Here is a 13745-nt window from a genome sequence, read left to right as displayed (position 1 = left end):
CCTCTGAGTTTTTTCGAAATTCATGTGCGGATTAACATTTGAAATTTACCACGAGCTTTGCGGTGAGGAAAACATCGTGAGGAACCTGCACAAACCTGCGAAGCCAATTCAATGGTGCGTGTGAAGTTCCCAATCCGCACTGGGCCGCGTGGGAACTGTGGCCCAAGCCTCTTGTACTGAGAGGAGGCCTGTGCCCAGCAGGGACGTATATAGGCTGGGGTGGTGATGATGAAATACGATTTTAAACTAAACTGTGTTTTCACGCCCGTAATAACAGACTTTGAAAGTCCATAAAACCTCACGCAACAGTGCGCCATCTAGAAAGACAAAAACGATAGCCCTCATTGCAATGCACAAAAAAACTTGCAAAATGTAAATACGTAATATTTCAATGCGCACGCATCAAGCTGCAATTGATGAAACTGTCGCGCTCATTGCGATAATTTAGTGCGCCTGCGTGTTGGTATTCGCGTTGTTTACTGTTTACACAGACCAGACTGTTCTTTAGGTATACAAAGTGACTCCTAAAAGCTGCCTCACTGAGACGCCATGGCGACGACACCGTCTAAGTATCCAAACTCACTTGGCGACGCTTTCGCAATGTCGGCAATTTGGAAGCGTAACTACGTTTTACGGCTCCTTACGTAGCGACTGGATACTCTGGCAGCCTGGCAACGTACTTGCAACTAAAATGTACACACACATAATAATATGCTACACCTCACCCACTCAGTCGCCTACCCAGACATAATAAACATAATAAATAAGTGCAATGTCTTCTATGTCCATTCTTAACGACGTCCTCGAACTGAGTAAAGAGTATATTATTTTTCTCAAACATGACATGAAATATTGTGTGTGTGCGCGTGTGTGTGTGTGTGTGTTTCTGATCAAAAAAAAGGTTGAGAACCATGGTCGAATATAGGTGAAAAATCAATACACCTCATAAATTGATACTTATTTTACTTCGAAAGTCTTCAGTTTTACTCATAATCTTAAGCATTCTAAACACACAACCTTATATATAGACCAGAACTATAAATTCCAGAAACTTCAGTAACCTCATATTGGTTCGCGCTCCGTTTTAATTCAATATTGAATGTTTGTTTATTAGGTTAAGCAAAGGGCGGCGACCTGCGCGCGCGCATTACGACGTAACGCTTCTTTATTGATCCGGAGCCGAGACGTTTGCGCCACTGTTGTAAGTCAATCGAGACAGATAGATAATATACAACTGACACAGAACTTTTTTAGAAATCCCTTGATATGGCACAAAAAAATCTGATACAAAAACAAATTAGGAACGTCCTTGGATGAACTGCCACTATATGCTTTGCGAGCCGCTGTGCCACCGTGGTGTCGGATACAGATATATGTACAGTCAAGGAATTTAATTCATGGGCCACCATGGAATCTTTTCATAGGAAAAGTTATTACGACTTTCCTTGTTAATTAATCCGATGTCACTATGACGTTTACTGTGAAATGATTTCATGATGGCCAATGAATTAAACTCCTTGACCGTACTTGCCTTTTGCGCAAATCCTTCTAAGTATTATGGCAGCAAGGCTACAGGCGTAACGTCCACAGCCGGGCTATGTCGACCAGATGGCCTAGTGGTTAGAGAACTTGACTACGAAGCTTGAGGTCCCGGGTTCGATTCCCGTGTCGGGGAGATATTTGTATGAAAAATACGAATGTTTGTTCTCGGGTCTTGGTGTTTAATATGTATTTAAGTATGTATCTATCTATATAATTATATTTATCCGTTGCTTAGTACCCATAACACAAGCTTTGCTAAGCTTACTTTGGGACTAGGTCAATTGGTGTGAATTGTCCCGTGATATTTATTTATTTATGTCACAACACAATTCGTGTACCTAATATTAATGTATAGTGCAATAGATTTGGTTACCTTAAAGCTTTTCCTGTGGGATTTACCAAAAGCGGCACAAGACACCTGCTTCTATATACTTAAACCCATCACATTCCCCATTACTCAATTCAACAATAGATTAGTCACCACCAAGCGACATGCGATTAGCAGCTGTACACTACCATGAGTTTACAGTGACCGTACTCGATAGCGACGGCGTAAATTATTTGTAGAGGCGCTGTACATTCTCCATACAAATAATTTACGCCGTCGCTATCGAGTACGGTCACTGTAAACTCATGGTAGTGGTACTGGAAGACGGCGCGATAAGTCACGGGTGCCGTAAGCCGGGCCCATCGCGTCCGGTCCGGCCGGAACCGGCCACGTGTATTGTGAAGGCTTCCGGTATTATCCGCGGCACTTTAAATGTTACACTTATGTAACCACATACGACTACTCCATTTTCATCATTATATTGAAGTGGGTTAAATTCAGCTAAGATTTACTGTGCTCTTGAATGATAAGCCTATTGCTTATCTTGTAATTTTCACTCTGTGTACCTGTTTTCTGTATCGCTCACGATAATGAGTCATTGTACTATAGTGAATTGTATACTAAGATCAACTTCGTGACTACTGGTTTCTGTTTATTTTAATTAAACCCCCACGCAAAAAGAGGGGTGTCATATATATAAGTTTGACGTCAATGTCTGTCTGTCTGTCTGTGGCATCGTAGCTTTCAAACGGACACTACGATTTTTATGATAATCATTAGCAGAGGTCTCGAATGAAATCTTTTCTTTCTTTCCATCTATTCTATTTCTATTCTTCCATAGCCTAGTGGTTAAATGAGCCTGACTGAGGTACAAAGCTAGAGGTTCCGGGTTTAATCCTCGGTCTTGACAGATATACCTATGTATGAAAAACTCGAATGTTTGTTATTGAATCTTACAAATTGTTTAACGCACAAGCTTTGCTTAGTTTGTAATTGTGTCAATTAAGGTTAATCGCGCCATGATATTTAAGTTCCTTACTCTTAGACAAACAAATAAACATTGCCAGTTAAATCATTTATTAAATCAGGCGTTACTTTTGGACTTCCCATATTGAACTATATTACTTTGCTCACCCGCAACACACATACACATGTATAACTAGTACCTAAAGTCGTGAATGAGCAAAGTAATTGTTTATAGTTAATTGCAAGTTAAACAAAAGCTCGTAAAAGAAGCTCCAGTAATTTAATGATCCCAACGTGACGTGACGTTAATCCGAGTCAAGAACAGAAATCAATCTCGCTTGATTCAATAATTATGTCAAGAATAATTAAAGCGAGCCCACAAAGTTAATTTCAATTGGAGCTGAGTTAGCCCCGGATCATTATTATCGACAATTAAACTTCCCCATAATTCGATTAAGGGGAATCTTCCAAGTAACTTGTACAACAGAACTCTGAGTTGAGACTCGAGGTATAAGCTGAAGCGGGACGGGTGTGGGATTTACGTTTGACTTTTTTTTTATTCGACTGGATGGCAAACGAGCAAGTGGGTCTCCTGATGGTAAGAGATCACTACCGCCCATAAACACAGATGCACAGATGCGTTGCCAACCTAGAGGCCTAAGATGGGATACCTAAAGTGCCAGTAATTTCACCGGCTGTCTTACTCTACACGCCGAAACACAACAGTGCAAACACTGTTGCTTCACAGCAGGATTAGCAAGCAAGATGGTGGTAGCAATCCGGGCGGACCTTGCACAAGGTCCTACCACCTGCAAAACTGACTGACTTGACTATGTTTGACATACTTATGACTCCTGGTCCTGTAATTAGAATAGTTGAAATTTTTGTTGATTAGTACCGGAGCTCTATCATTGAATGGAATTACTAGATTTGAGTTAATTATACAATCATTACGCACATAGCTCCATAGAACTAAGTGCAATTGTTAGTTTTCAAAACATGTGAAATGAACTAACATACTCAGTACACCTTTTACCTTCTGCTTAAAACGTGTTAGTTATAAGTAATGATTACATAGGAATTGCAATTTACTTATGCACCTGGTCACAGCAACCCCAGTTATCAAAAGAGTAGGTAGTATAACGAGCTTGAACGAGTAGAAAACTGCAGAAGTGCAATTTATAAAACGGGTTAGATTTTCACGCCATTTTCACATACCTAACTATCTAATAAATTTATTTGCATTTAAAAAGGAACAGTACTTCGCTCATCACTTGGGGCACGGCCAATATAATTCTGTTTTCAGTTATCTGTCACTCTGTTAGATTAGTTACACTAATACTCAATCAAACTCAATTATGCGTGTAATGTATTTCGATTACGTGTTTAGCGAGCTACAGTTTAATTATTTACGGTGACAGAGATGGTTATTAACACTGTATGAATATATCACGCACATTTGATATTTTGTGAAGCTATTCGTTTATAAATTGTGATAAATAAATCGGACGGGAAATAAATTGGACGTCGTTTTATTAATTGTACCTTAGGTATAAATAAAAGGTGTTTTAATATTATTCCAGAACCAAATGGTACTTGATCTAACATTTGGTTGGATTTTATATAATTTGACTTAGATTGATCTAATTTAGATTGTTTTAATTTCATAAAATCATTATTAATTTTGTTGTACCTACCTGTTTTTTTATTATTTCGGATCGTATTATATAATGTCAATTTTTCTCTAAAAATATTAGACTACGACAGACTACGGAAAGAGACTGTAAAACTTTTAATACCTTATTTAAATAGACGAGTGCGAACGAAGTACCTGTGGTCTTACAATATATCATTAGAATTTGAATTTGAACAGCTGAACAGGTTAGCAGAATCCCTGAACTGCTGAATTTGAACTGCTGAAAATTAAACTAGTTGAGTTATAAAAACGATTATTAATAGGTACACGACCAAATATAACGCAACACCCGTGTTGTTAGCATCTCAATTGGTAGGTATTAAATCACTGTCCATCAAACTGTACTCATCGACAATCTAGTATACGTTACAGCAATTGCATTTAACGTATCGATCAATCATGTTTTTAAACGGGTTCAATTTATACACTACGTGGAATGTATACTTCTGGCAGCTTCGTCTACCTAAAACCCTGTTATATAACATTTCAAGAGCACTATCCTTTATCCTACGCCCAGCGCCGGGTTTTTCCCTCGATCCAGGTACAGTGAGATTGTCTACACTGCTTCCGTGCCTCTCACAAGGAGCAATCATTAGTTTCTTTTGCACCGTAAACTGGTACTTAAATGTCTCTCCTTGCTATCTGGCGCCTAGCAGCCGCTCTTTTTGCTCTACATTCGTAAAACTCACATACACACATAGTATTATCTTATATTTCTTTCATAGTTAGCGTTAACTAAAAAAATATCTACATACCTATCTATATTCTGAGAGAAGGAATGCACCCTGCAGGTAGGCATGCGCTGCACCCCATATAAGACGATGACACCCGAATACTTTTCTTTCAAAATACTCTCTCCCTCCCTATTAAATAATTACTAATATTAGGGCTTTTGCACACCGTATTTTTAACGTGCCGTCAACACGCTTTCCTATCGATACCTACTGCTCTAGGTATGACTCTTACAAGTAGCTTAGGTGTTCTTCCCAATAGACCAGCGTTTCTTAACCTTTTACAGTCCGCGGACCCCTAGACAATCAAGCATGATTTCAAGGACCCCCTTAATAAAAAACAGGAATAAATTTAGGTCAATTTTTATTAATATACTCGTGGACCCCCCAGGGGTCCGCGGACCACAGGTTAAGAAACGCTGCAATAGACATATTAGTGTCAAGAGGCAGATATTCAGTTTGTATCAACAAGTAAGTAATTGTGTTTATATCTTTCTTCTAGTTCTCTGCCTTTTCCCAACTCAAGTTCCCCAAATATTTCATTTGCCAACTCAGGATTTTCTCTGAAACTATATTTTTTTCGGAACTGTCATAAAACAAAAAAAAAATCATACATAAACCACTGTGTTCTATAAAAGCAAATTCACTGATAAAAAAAATTGGTTTTTGAGAAAATTGAGAGTTGGCAAGTGAAACAGTTGGCAAACAATAACTCTGCGAAAAGAAAGAACCCGCTTTCTTTTAGATACTTATATCGATAGGGCACAAAACACCCAGTCTCTAAAAAGTTTATATATAACATAGTAAACCGCATCCCGTCAATCTCGTTGAAAAGGTACTATTAGGACCTAGATAATGCTTACTAATAGACCAGTTAGCGGCTACTTATAAATGATCTTAAACTTTAATGAACGCTAAAATGCTCTTCAAAATTAACTCATCAACAAGTGAGTCAGCCTGCGCGCGCAATACGATTATCTTTAATTAAACATCGCATGTAGCCTTAATTGCCAGTCAGCGACCACCGGCCGACTAAGTAATTCTCCGTTTAGAGCTGTAAAAAATTACGACTGTAAAGTACTACAGTATAATGGCGCCTTTTATGCCGTATATAAACTCACTATTCCCATATGATGTGCCAGTGGTGTGTGTTATACGTATTTTTGACGGCTTAAGGTGGTAAAACACCACTTTCCAAAAAAGGTGCACTACAAAGTATGATGTTGCTACGCCCTTGTAACCGGCTGCGCCATGTATTATTGTTAAATAAATATTCTTGTTAAGGTCTTCAGTGGTTTATTTATATAGTATTATTTACAATCTTAAGAGTTAATATTAATGAGACCGGCTAGGTCAGAGGTCGGAGGCCAAGGGGCACAGTGTTGCCAACACACATAAAAAGATAATTACTTTTTTTTTATTACGTTCCAATACAGAGTCCATGTTTGTACTGGCTAGAAATAAGAATATCTTTTAAATAGGTAGGGTGAGGGCACCAGTCATGGACAGGAACCAATAATGGAGTTTTTTTTCCGCTAACCCAATATTAAGAAACGGATGCTACTTTATCTAAAACTAATAACACAGTGCAAATAACTGATGATCATAACTGGTAAAGTTCATGAATGGTGAGCTATAAGGCATTGAATCCTATCTGGCCGTTACTGGATACTACTGTGCTTTAACATGTCCATGATTGGAGCCGTCACCCTATAGATATGAATATGATTTTTCTGCTTTGGAAAGATTATTTAGTACTCGGAAAGTGCACTTTCTAATAGTCTTCTCTCTAGTAGTCTCTTCTCTTCTAAGTCGCTACACTTTTGTCAGAGTGCTCGTAGTCTCGTTAAGGGTCAGTGGTGAACCTTCATGACAACTTTCATGGGAAAATAGGGTGTTGTTTTCCCCTTGGCTTCCAACTACTAGAGTCGGACTTTGTAATTGGCGATAGAGAGCGCTGCAGCCCACTCATTAGGTACCTACATACCTACTTAAGAGATGCACTTTTTCATATTACGTTATTATGTACACCAGAAACTTTGCCGAAACTAATGCCGAAACCGAAACTGAGTTCGTGGACTTTCGTGTGGCGTTCGGGAACAATCGGTTTCGTGGAGTAGGTACCCACCCGCTGTATATGTCGTAAGTACACCGAAAAGTGTTATTCCACACTAATTAGAACAGATGCTCACTTTTTTGAGCTAATAAACTATCAATTCATCGAATACCTAGTCGATTCAAGGAACATAAAACAAATAATGTTAAAAAAATATACCTGCACTATAGAATCGCTCTCGGATTAAGTTAGTCGTCTCTTCTATTATAAAGCATAAAGTACTCACTGGTCGAAGGGTGAGAATATGTGGTGGGGAGGGCGGGGCTCCGGCGCCGCGTCCCTCGAGCCTGCGCTGCCGACCGACGGCGCAGGCGACGCACAACTCGTCTCCGATCTGAGTACAATAACAAAGTAGAGTCAAAGAAACTCCTATAAGTACACTCGGGCCAACTAAATCGTGATCCACTGTGGAACCTTTTCGTAGGAAAAGTCATAGTGACATCGCATTGCTTGACAAGGAAATTTATTATGACACTGTGAGAACGTTCTACAGTGGGACAGGAATCAAATGGTTCGACTGTATCAAGGAATCATAGTGGAAAATAAATAAAAAATGGGGTAGTAAATATTTCATAATGGTCTAAGAAAGGTCCGAGTTGGAGAAGATTTGTACCCATCTGTTTAATGGATGAATACCTAGTATTTTATATATGAAATATTTAGTATGTTAAAAAACTAATCACGAGTGGTTCGTTAGGTTTTCCTAAAAAAATCCTGGCCGAACTATAATTAAAATACTTTTTTTTTAACATCTTTCTCTTGAAATTAACGAACAAATTTAATAAACCTACCAACCGAAAATATGCAACGCTAGTATAATCTAATGTGTGCCATGGTTCAATTTCATTCGAAACTTAAGGTAAGCACTTCTTTGAAATTGAAATATCCTACAAAACCGCTATTAAGAATAACAAAAAAAAATCCTACACATGCAAACATGAAATGACCTGTCAGGCCTCGGCGACCTGTTCGGCGAGCGGCGCGGCGAGCGGTGCGGCGAGCGACGCGGCGAGCCCGGCGTCGCGGGCGGCGACGCGCGCGGCGACGCCCCGCCAGACACCGGGGAGGCCTCCGCTGAGCCCCGGGACATGCACTCTGAAGAGCCCTGCAATAATAGCAATAGTTTTGATCATTTAGTATAGGTACCCAGTTCCACCAGACTTGCGGTCACGCACACAAGGACATGTCGTGTAATGACAGCAGGATTTTGACATTTACTCATTGATTTCATTCATTCTCCTTTTATGCAATCAGTTACTTTTGTAGCTATGCTTGTAATCATTCACTTAACTCTGGTGGAACTACCTATACTTACAGCGACCCCTTGACAATGGTCTCCCGAAAAACCGAATAATTTGGGTCGGCCCAGCCAGAGTTATACTCATATTCATGATTCATGAGTTAAACTGTTAACATTAAATTATTAGGGTTCTGTGTCCCAAAAGAAGGAAAGGAACCCCTGTTTGGTTACTTGTTGTCTATCTATCCAAGTTCAAATGACTACCGTTGTAAAAGTTTATCAAGAATATTTAATTGGATTTGATCAATATTTCAGTACATACAGGACACGTCAAAAACCTGACGCCATCTTGAATGGAAATTTCCCCTGAAAAATCCTTGCACAGATTTGTACTTCCTCAACTGGTGGACGAAGTGTTCTGGATTCCTTTCATGATACTTCATCTTTATTTTCCAGCCCCAATTGACAATGTGGCAATTCCCTGTAACCATCATCATCGGCATCAGCTTACGTACCTATTACGAATTCACAATTCGGCTTACATTGGTTATGCGTAAGGGAATTCTGCGTAAACTGTTATGCGAAAACAGTTTCGGCATAAATACTATTATGCGTAAACAGGTTATGCAAAATAGAATTATGACATAAAAAATATGCGTAAACAATGGGAACCATATCAGTCCACTGCTGGGCATAGACCTCCCCCAATGAGCGCCATTGCACCTTGTCGTCCAGCTTCTACTAATAGCCTTTCGCATATCGTCACTCCACCTGGCCGGAGGGCATTCTAAGTACACTATGTTTGTTAAAACGCGGTCTCCACTCAAGAATTCGTTTACTCCAACGGTATTCGTTTAGCCCACACTGCCACTTCAACTTGCTAATTCTCTAAGGCAGTGGTTCTTAACCGGTGGTCCGCGGACCACTGGTAGTCCCTGGAAGAACTCGAAATAGTCCGCGAAGCCATCAACAACGAATTGGCAAAACGACGCGCCAGTCAAGTAGCGGTCGCAACTGCGCTTATTTATTTACAACAATTTTACTTTTACCGTATATTACCTTGAAACAGTTGGTGGTCCATGGCAAGACAGAAATTTTGTCAAATGGTCCTCCTAACTAAAAGGTTAAGAACCGCTGCTCTAAGGGAAAATGTTTTCTACCATTCTCTGTCAAAAGTGCTCTCGTAACTCACCTTATCGTCAGCAGGGTCCCTCTTCGGGAGGACCTCGGCGCCCTCCCGTTTCCGCTGCTCTTCCTTTAGACGCTCCGCTTTCCGCCATTTTGCCCGCCGATTTTGAAACCACACCTGTTAATAAAGCAAGCGATCTAGGTATGTACGTTGATAATATTGTTGCCTTATTAAAAATGCCGTAGGTTTAAACTCTTTATCTAGTCATAGTCAGCGCCAACTTATAATGTTTTCCTTTCTACTGATTATTTGTTTCAGTGGGATTGGATTATTGACCCTCTAGTGGGTGGTAGATTTTTAGATTCATAAGTACTTGTTGTAGTCTAAATTGAATAAACATATATTGGGACTTTGACTTTGACATAATTATTAAGACATATACACATAAAACATTTTTTTTAACATTTGGCCCAAATTTGTCAATTCGTCAACGTTCTTCTGGCTGTCAATTTGTTCTTTCGAAAGTAGAGGGTCTAGAAATCGGAATTTTAAGTGAACGCTTCCTTGGATGAGACGGAATTTCGTTCAGATATCTTTGAAGACCTATTCGTGCCGATATGACTAATAGCGATGCCTTAAAGTATTGCAAACATCATCAGCAATGACAAATGATTCTCCCAAAACCCATTACAAGTCAAATCCAAGGCTTATCCTCATCTTGACCCATAAATATCTCAAAAACACTACAAGCACCACAATAGCCCGCTCCCCATCCCAGCTTGTTATAACTCAAAGATTAAATATCATTTTGATATACCCCTAAAGTACAGGGGTGCGAAACTTCGGGACCAGATGCAAAGACCTGTGATTCCCTTTGAAAAGCACGCCCATAGAGTTCAGTCGCTGGTCATTGCGATTTCATTGCCAATTACCGCGGAGCTTCGATTAAGAATCAACAGTTGGGGAAGGGGGGTCGAGTAATGCTGGCGACGGTAAGCTGGTTACCCGAACAGCGTCGGGGCACATTTGCACTGCAATTTTCGCAATTTACTTTTAATAAGCCCTCTAGTGGGTGAGTGCTATGAAATCTCGCTGTGATGCGACGGCCCAGAGGCGCAAGTAGGTATTAAAACCGGTTTCTATAGAGAAGCTTGATTTTTTTTACAGTCCTTAATTGTTTTTATAAACACCACATCCAATACCACATCAAGTGCCGACTAAGCACCAGCAGATGTTCCTGCACTCCGAATTCTGGACGGAGGGTGTGGTCTTCGTCGCTTTAAAGAAGCAAGGATGAAAAATAATGAAAAATCCTTATTTTTTATATATATTATTATTATTTGTGATTATTGTTGGTAAGTATTGTATTACTCGTATATTTGATTGTGATTACTTTCATGTTTTGAAATTTATAGGTATTGGTATCAACAGTAACTGTAATTCTGAAAATTTTCATTGATTGATAAATTAACAAATAATAGTAATCAATGCCTTGCCACCTGTCTGATTAGTTTAATTTATCATCGGGAATTTCTGATAAGAGCTGTGCGACTGTGTCGATATCATGGAGGAATTAACTGGTTGAGTTTTTAAAAGTACCTACTGAAAACAATAATGTTCAATGAACTGGTGTCATAATTTATTTTGTTGTTGTTTTTTAGAAAAATACGGCGCTGTCCATTGGAGGACAATTTTGCCAGTGTCTAGTAGGTTTTGCCGTTGTACAAGAAAAAAAATCTAGAAAACGAAATATGAGACGTAATGGTGGATGAACGATCATAATTTATTTTAAAACTTAATATTCGTTTCTTTTTATCTGTCACTTTGACATTTAGAAAAGTAATGGAAACATTTCAAAGCTTTGTAAGTTCTTCTTATCTACCGAACAACGGCTAAACTGATAGTGATACTGATACTTTTCCAATCTCGACATTGCCGGAATCATCGATAGTATCGATGGAGCTATACTTTCAAGAATTGAATTGAATTAGTTAGTTCTTAGGTGCATACTTTAGGAGACGAAATTTTCTCGAAAATATCATTTAAAAGTGGTGAAAATGTGATTACTTATTGTTTGTTTGTTACGCTTTCATGCTTACTCGCTGACTCCCTAAGAAAGACAGATTTTATCCCGGGACATCGTATGTTTAGTTCTCACACGCAAACAATTAGGTACTTCACAAATTAAATTGCGGACAAACGCTAGTACTGTTTTTTTTTTGACATTATTTCCTCCAGGGTGGGTTAGGTTAGGTTAGGTTAGGTTAGTGATTTCACAAATCCGCGCTCTGTACTCTCTGGTTTTGTGCTCTATGCCCCTCCGGTCCCTCAGCTATCGTAAGCTAATTTCGTTAAAATAATAATCCCGCCATAATCCTCCGAGGCCGGCCTAATAGTTTTTATCGTACTTAGGGTAGAATTAATATTTAAGCAACCCCGGCTCCCCTACGTGTGAGGATTTTTTTCTTTATTACTAGGGCTGGCGACTTAATGTTCTTTGATTATGTGTGTGATAAAGAAGCTATTAAGGACCCGTTGTAAAATTATTATCCGAATTATATTCATAGGTCATTAGCTCATTCTCGTACACACATTTTATCGATTATTTTTGAACCATGTTGATAATCAATTCTGCAGTCCACGCCATTGCTACAACACATTTATTTATGGCCCATACAAAAGATAGGCTGCATTAACCTATTACATTAAAATAACACGGATTAGAAAACAAATTGATCACCACCCACTTTACATCCACGCATTCACTCTAAACACCGACTAATTTACCCCAAAATTCACAAGGTTGTAATCTAACAAGAACACATGTCAACTTGTCACCTTGTCGTTCTTAACTTCCATAACCAATTAACTTTGACCTACCTCACTCTTCGCATAAAGACCATTTTGATATAAAATCGGAAAGGATCGTTAAAGATCGTGGGTCAAACTATATTGGTGATTTGATCGCTTGTATAAGGGGTGTTACAGACGGCAGGGGTCCCGTAATTGCCTACCGTTCTGTTCGTTTGTTTGCGTTTAGTTACTGTTCGGGTTAAATAATAACAAATGTATTGTTTAGTGCAGTGTGAAGTGTGTAACGCACTTTAGCGGGTGGTCTGTAATCGGTTCCTTTGTGCTGTGGTGGTTGTTATAAAGAGAATAAAAGCTGTTATAGCGCTGTTTAAGGGTTGTGGAGTTTTTGCAATGAAGTTGGATGGTTTTGTTAACTTTTGTTGATATTTTTGATTCGATAGTGGTTCGTTGATTTTTAGGCAATCAAGTGGAAATCTTTTCATATAGTACAAGCATTCAGTTCATCTAGCAATCTAGAATGTTCTACGAGATGATTGGATTGGTTTAATAAACAGCACAGTGAAGTTATTGATGTTTAAAGTGTCAAAGGCGAGATTATATTTTTAATCTACGATAAATAAAATGTTCAGGAGTGTTCAATCAAACTAACCCAACGATCTACAGAAATATTCAGAATTCATTTTAAAACACCGTGTAAAAAAAATCTTGACTGACTCATCAACGTCCAGAACAAACTCTTGGACCCAGAAAGCTGAGCTTTTTTTTATTCGACTGGATGGAAAACGAGCAAGTGGGTCTCCTGATGGTAAGAGATCACCACCGCCCATAAACATCTGCAACACCAGGGGTATTGCAGATGCGTTGCCAACCTAGAGGCCTAAGATGGAATACCTCAAGTGCACAATTTCACCGGCTGTCTTACTCTCCACGCCGAAACACAACAGTGCAAGCACAGCTGCTTCACGGCAGGATTAGCGAGCAAGATGGTGGTAGCAATCCGGGCGGATTTTGAGTAGAGCTTCCTTTATGGTTAAATAAATTAAATGAAATCTCCTAAACATATAATCTGTTTGTGGAAGAAGGACGTATGTCATTAAGAGGTATCTTTGGAGGAGGTCTTCATTTATTCCACGTAGGGTACAGACACCTGTATTAATATCTGCCACAGCGGAGCGTGCAAAAA

General features: G+C 39.2%; 1 protein-coding gene across 1 annotated transcript in view; it reads right to left on the bottom strand.

Annotated features, from left to right (window-relative positions):
• Positions 1–13745, bottom strand: part of LOC141441190 (uncharacterized) — a 73424-nt gene that overhangs the window by 38741 nt on the left and 20938 nt on the right. Inside the window, exons 5-7 of the mRNA XM_074105866.1 lie at positions 9812–9925; positions 8327–8484; positions 7606–7713 (exon numbers count right to left, since the gene is read on the bottom strand). Of these exons, the coding sequence (XP_073961967.1) occupies positions 7606–7713; positions 8327–8484; positions 9812–9925 (380 nt within the window). The remainder of the gene's footprint in view (positions 1–7605; positions 7714–8326; positions 8485–9811; positions 9926–13745) is intronic.

The sequence above is a fragment of the Choristoneura fumiferana genome, chromosome 23 (genome assembly GCF_025370935.1).
Source record: "Choristoneura fumiferana chromosome 23, NRCan_CFum_1, whole genome shotgun sequence".
Lineage (NCBI taxonomy): Eukaryota > Metazoa > Arthropoda > Insecta > Lepidoptera > Tortricidae > Choristoneura > Choristoneura fumiferana.
This window is presented reverse-complemented; position numbering and strand designations above follow the sequence as displayed.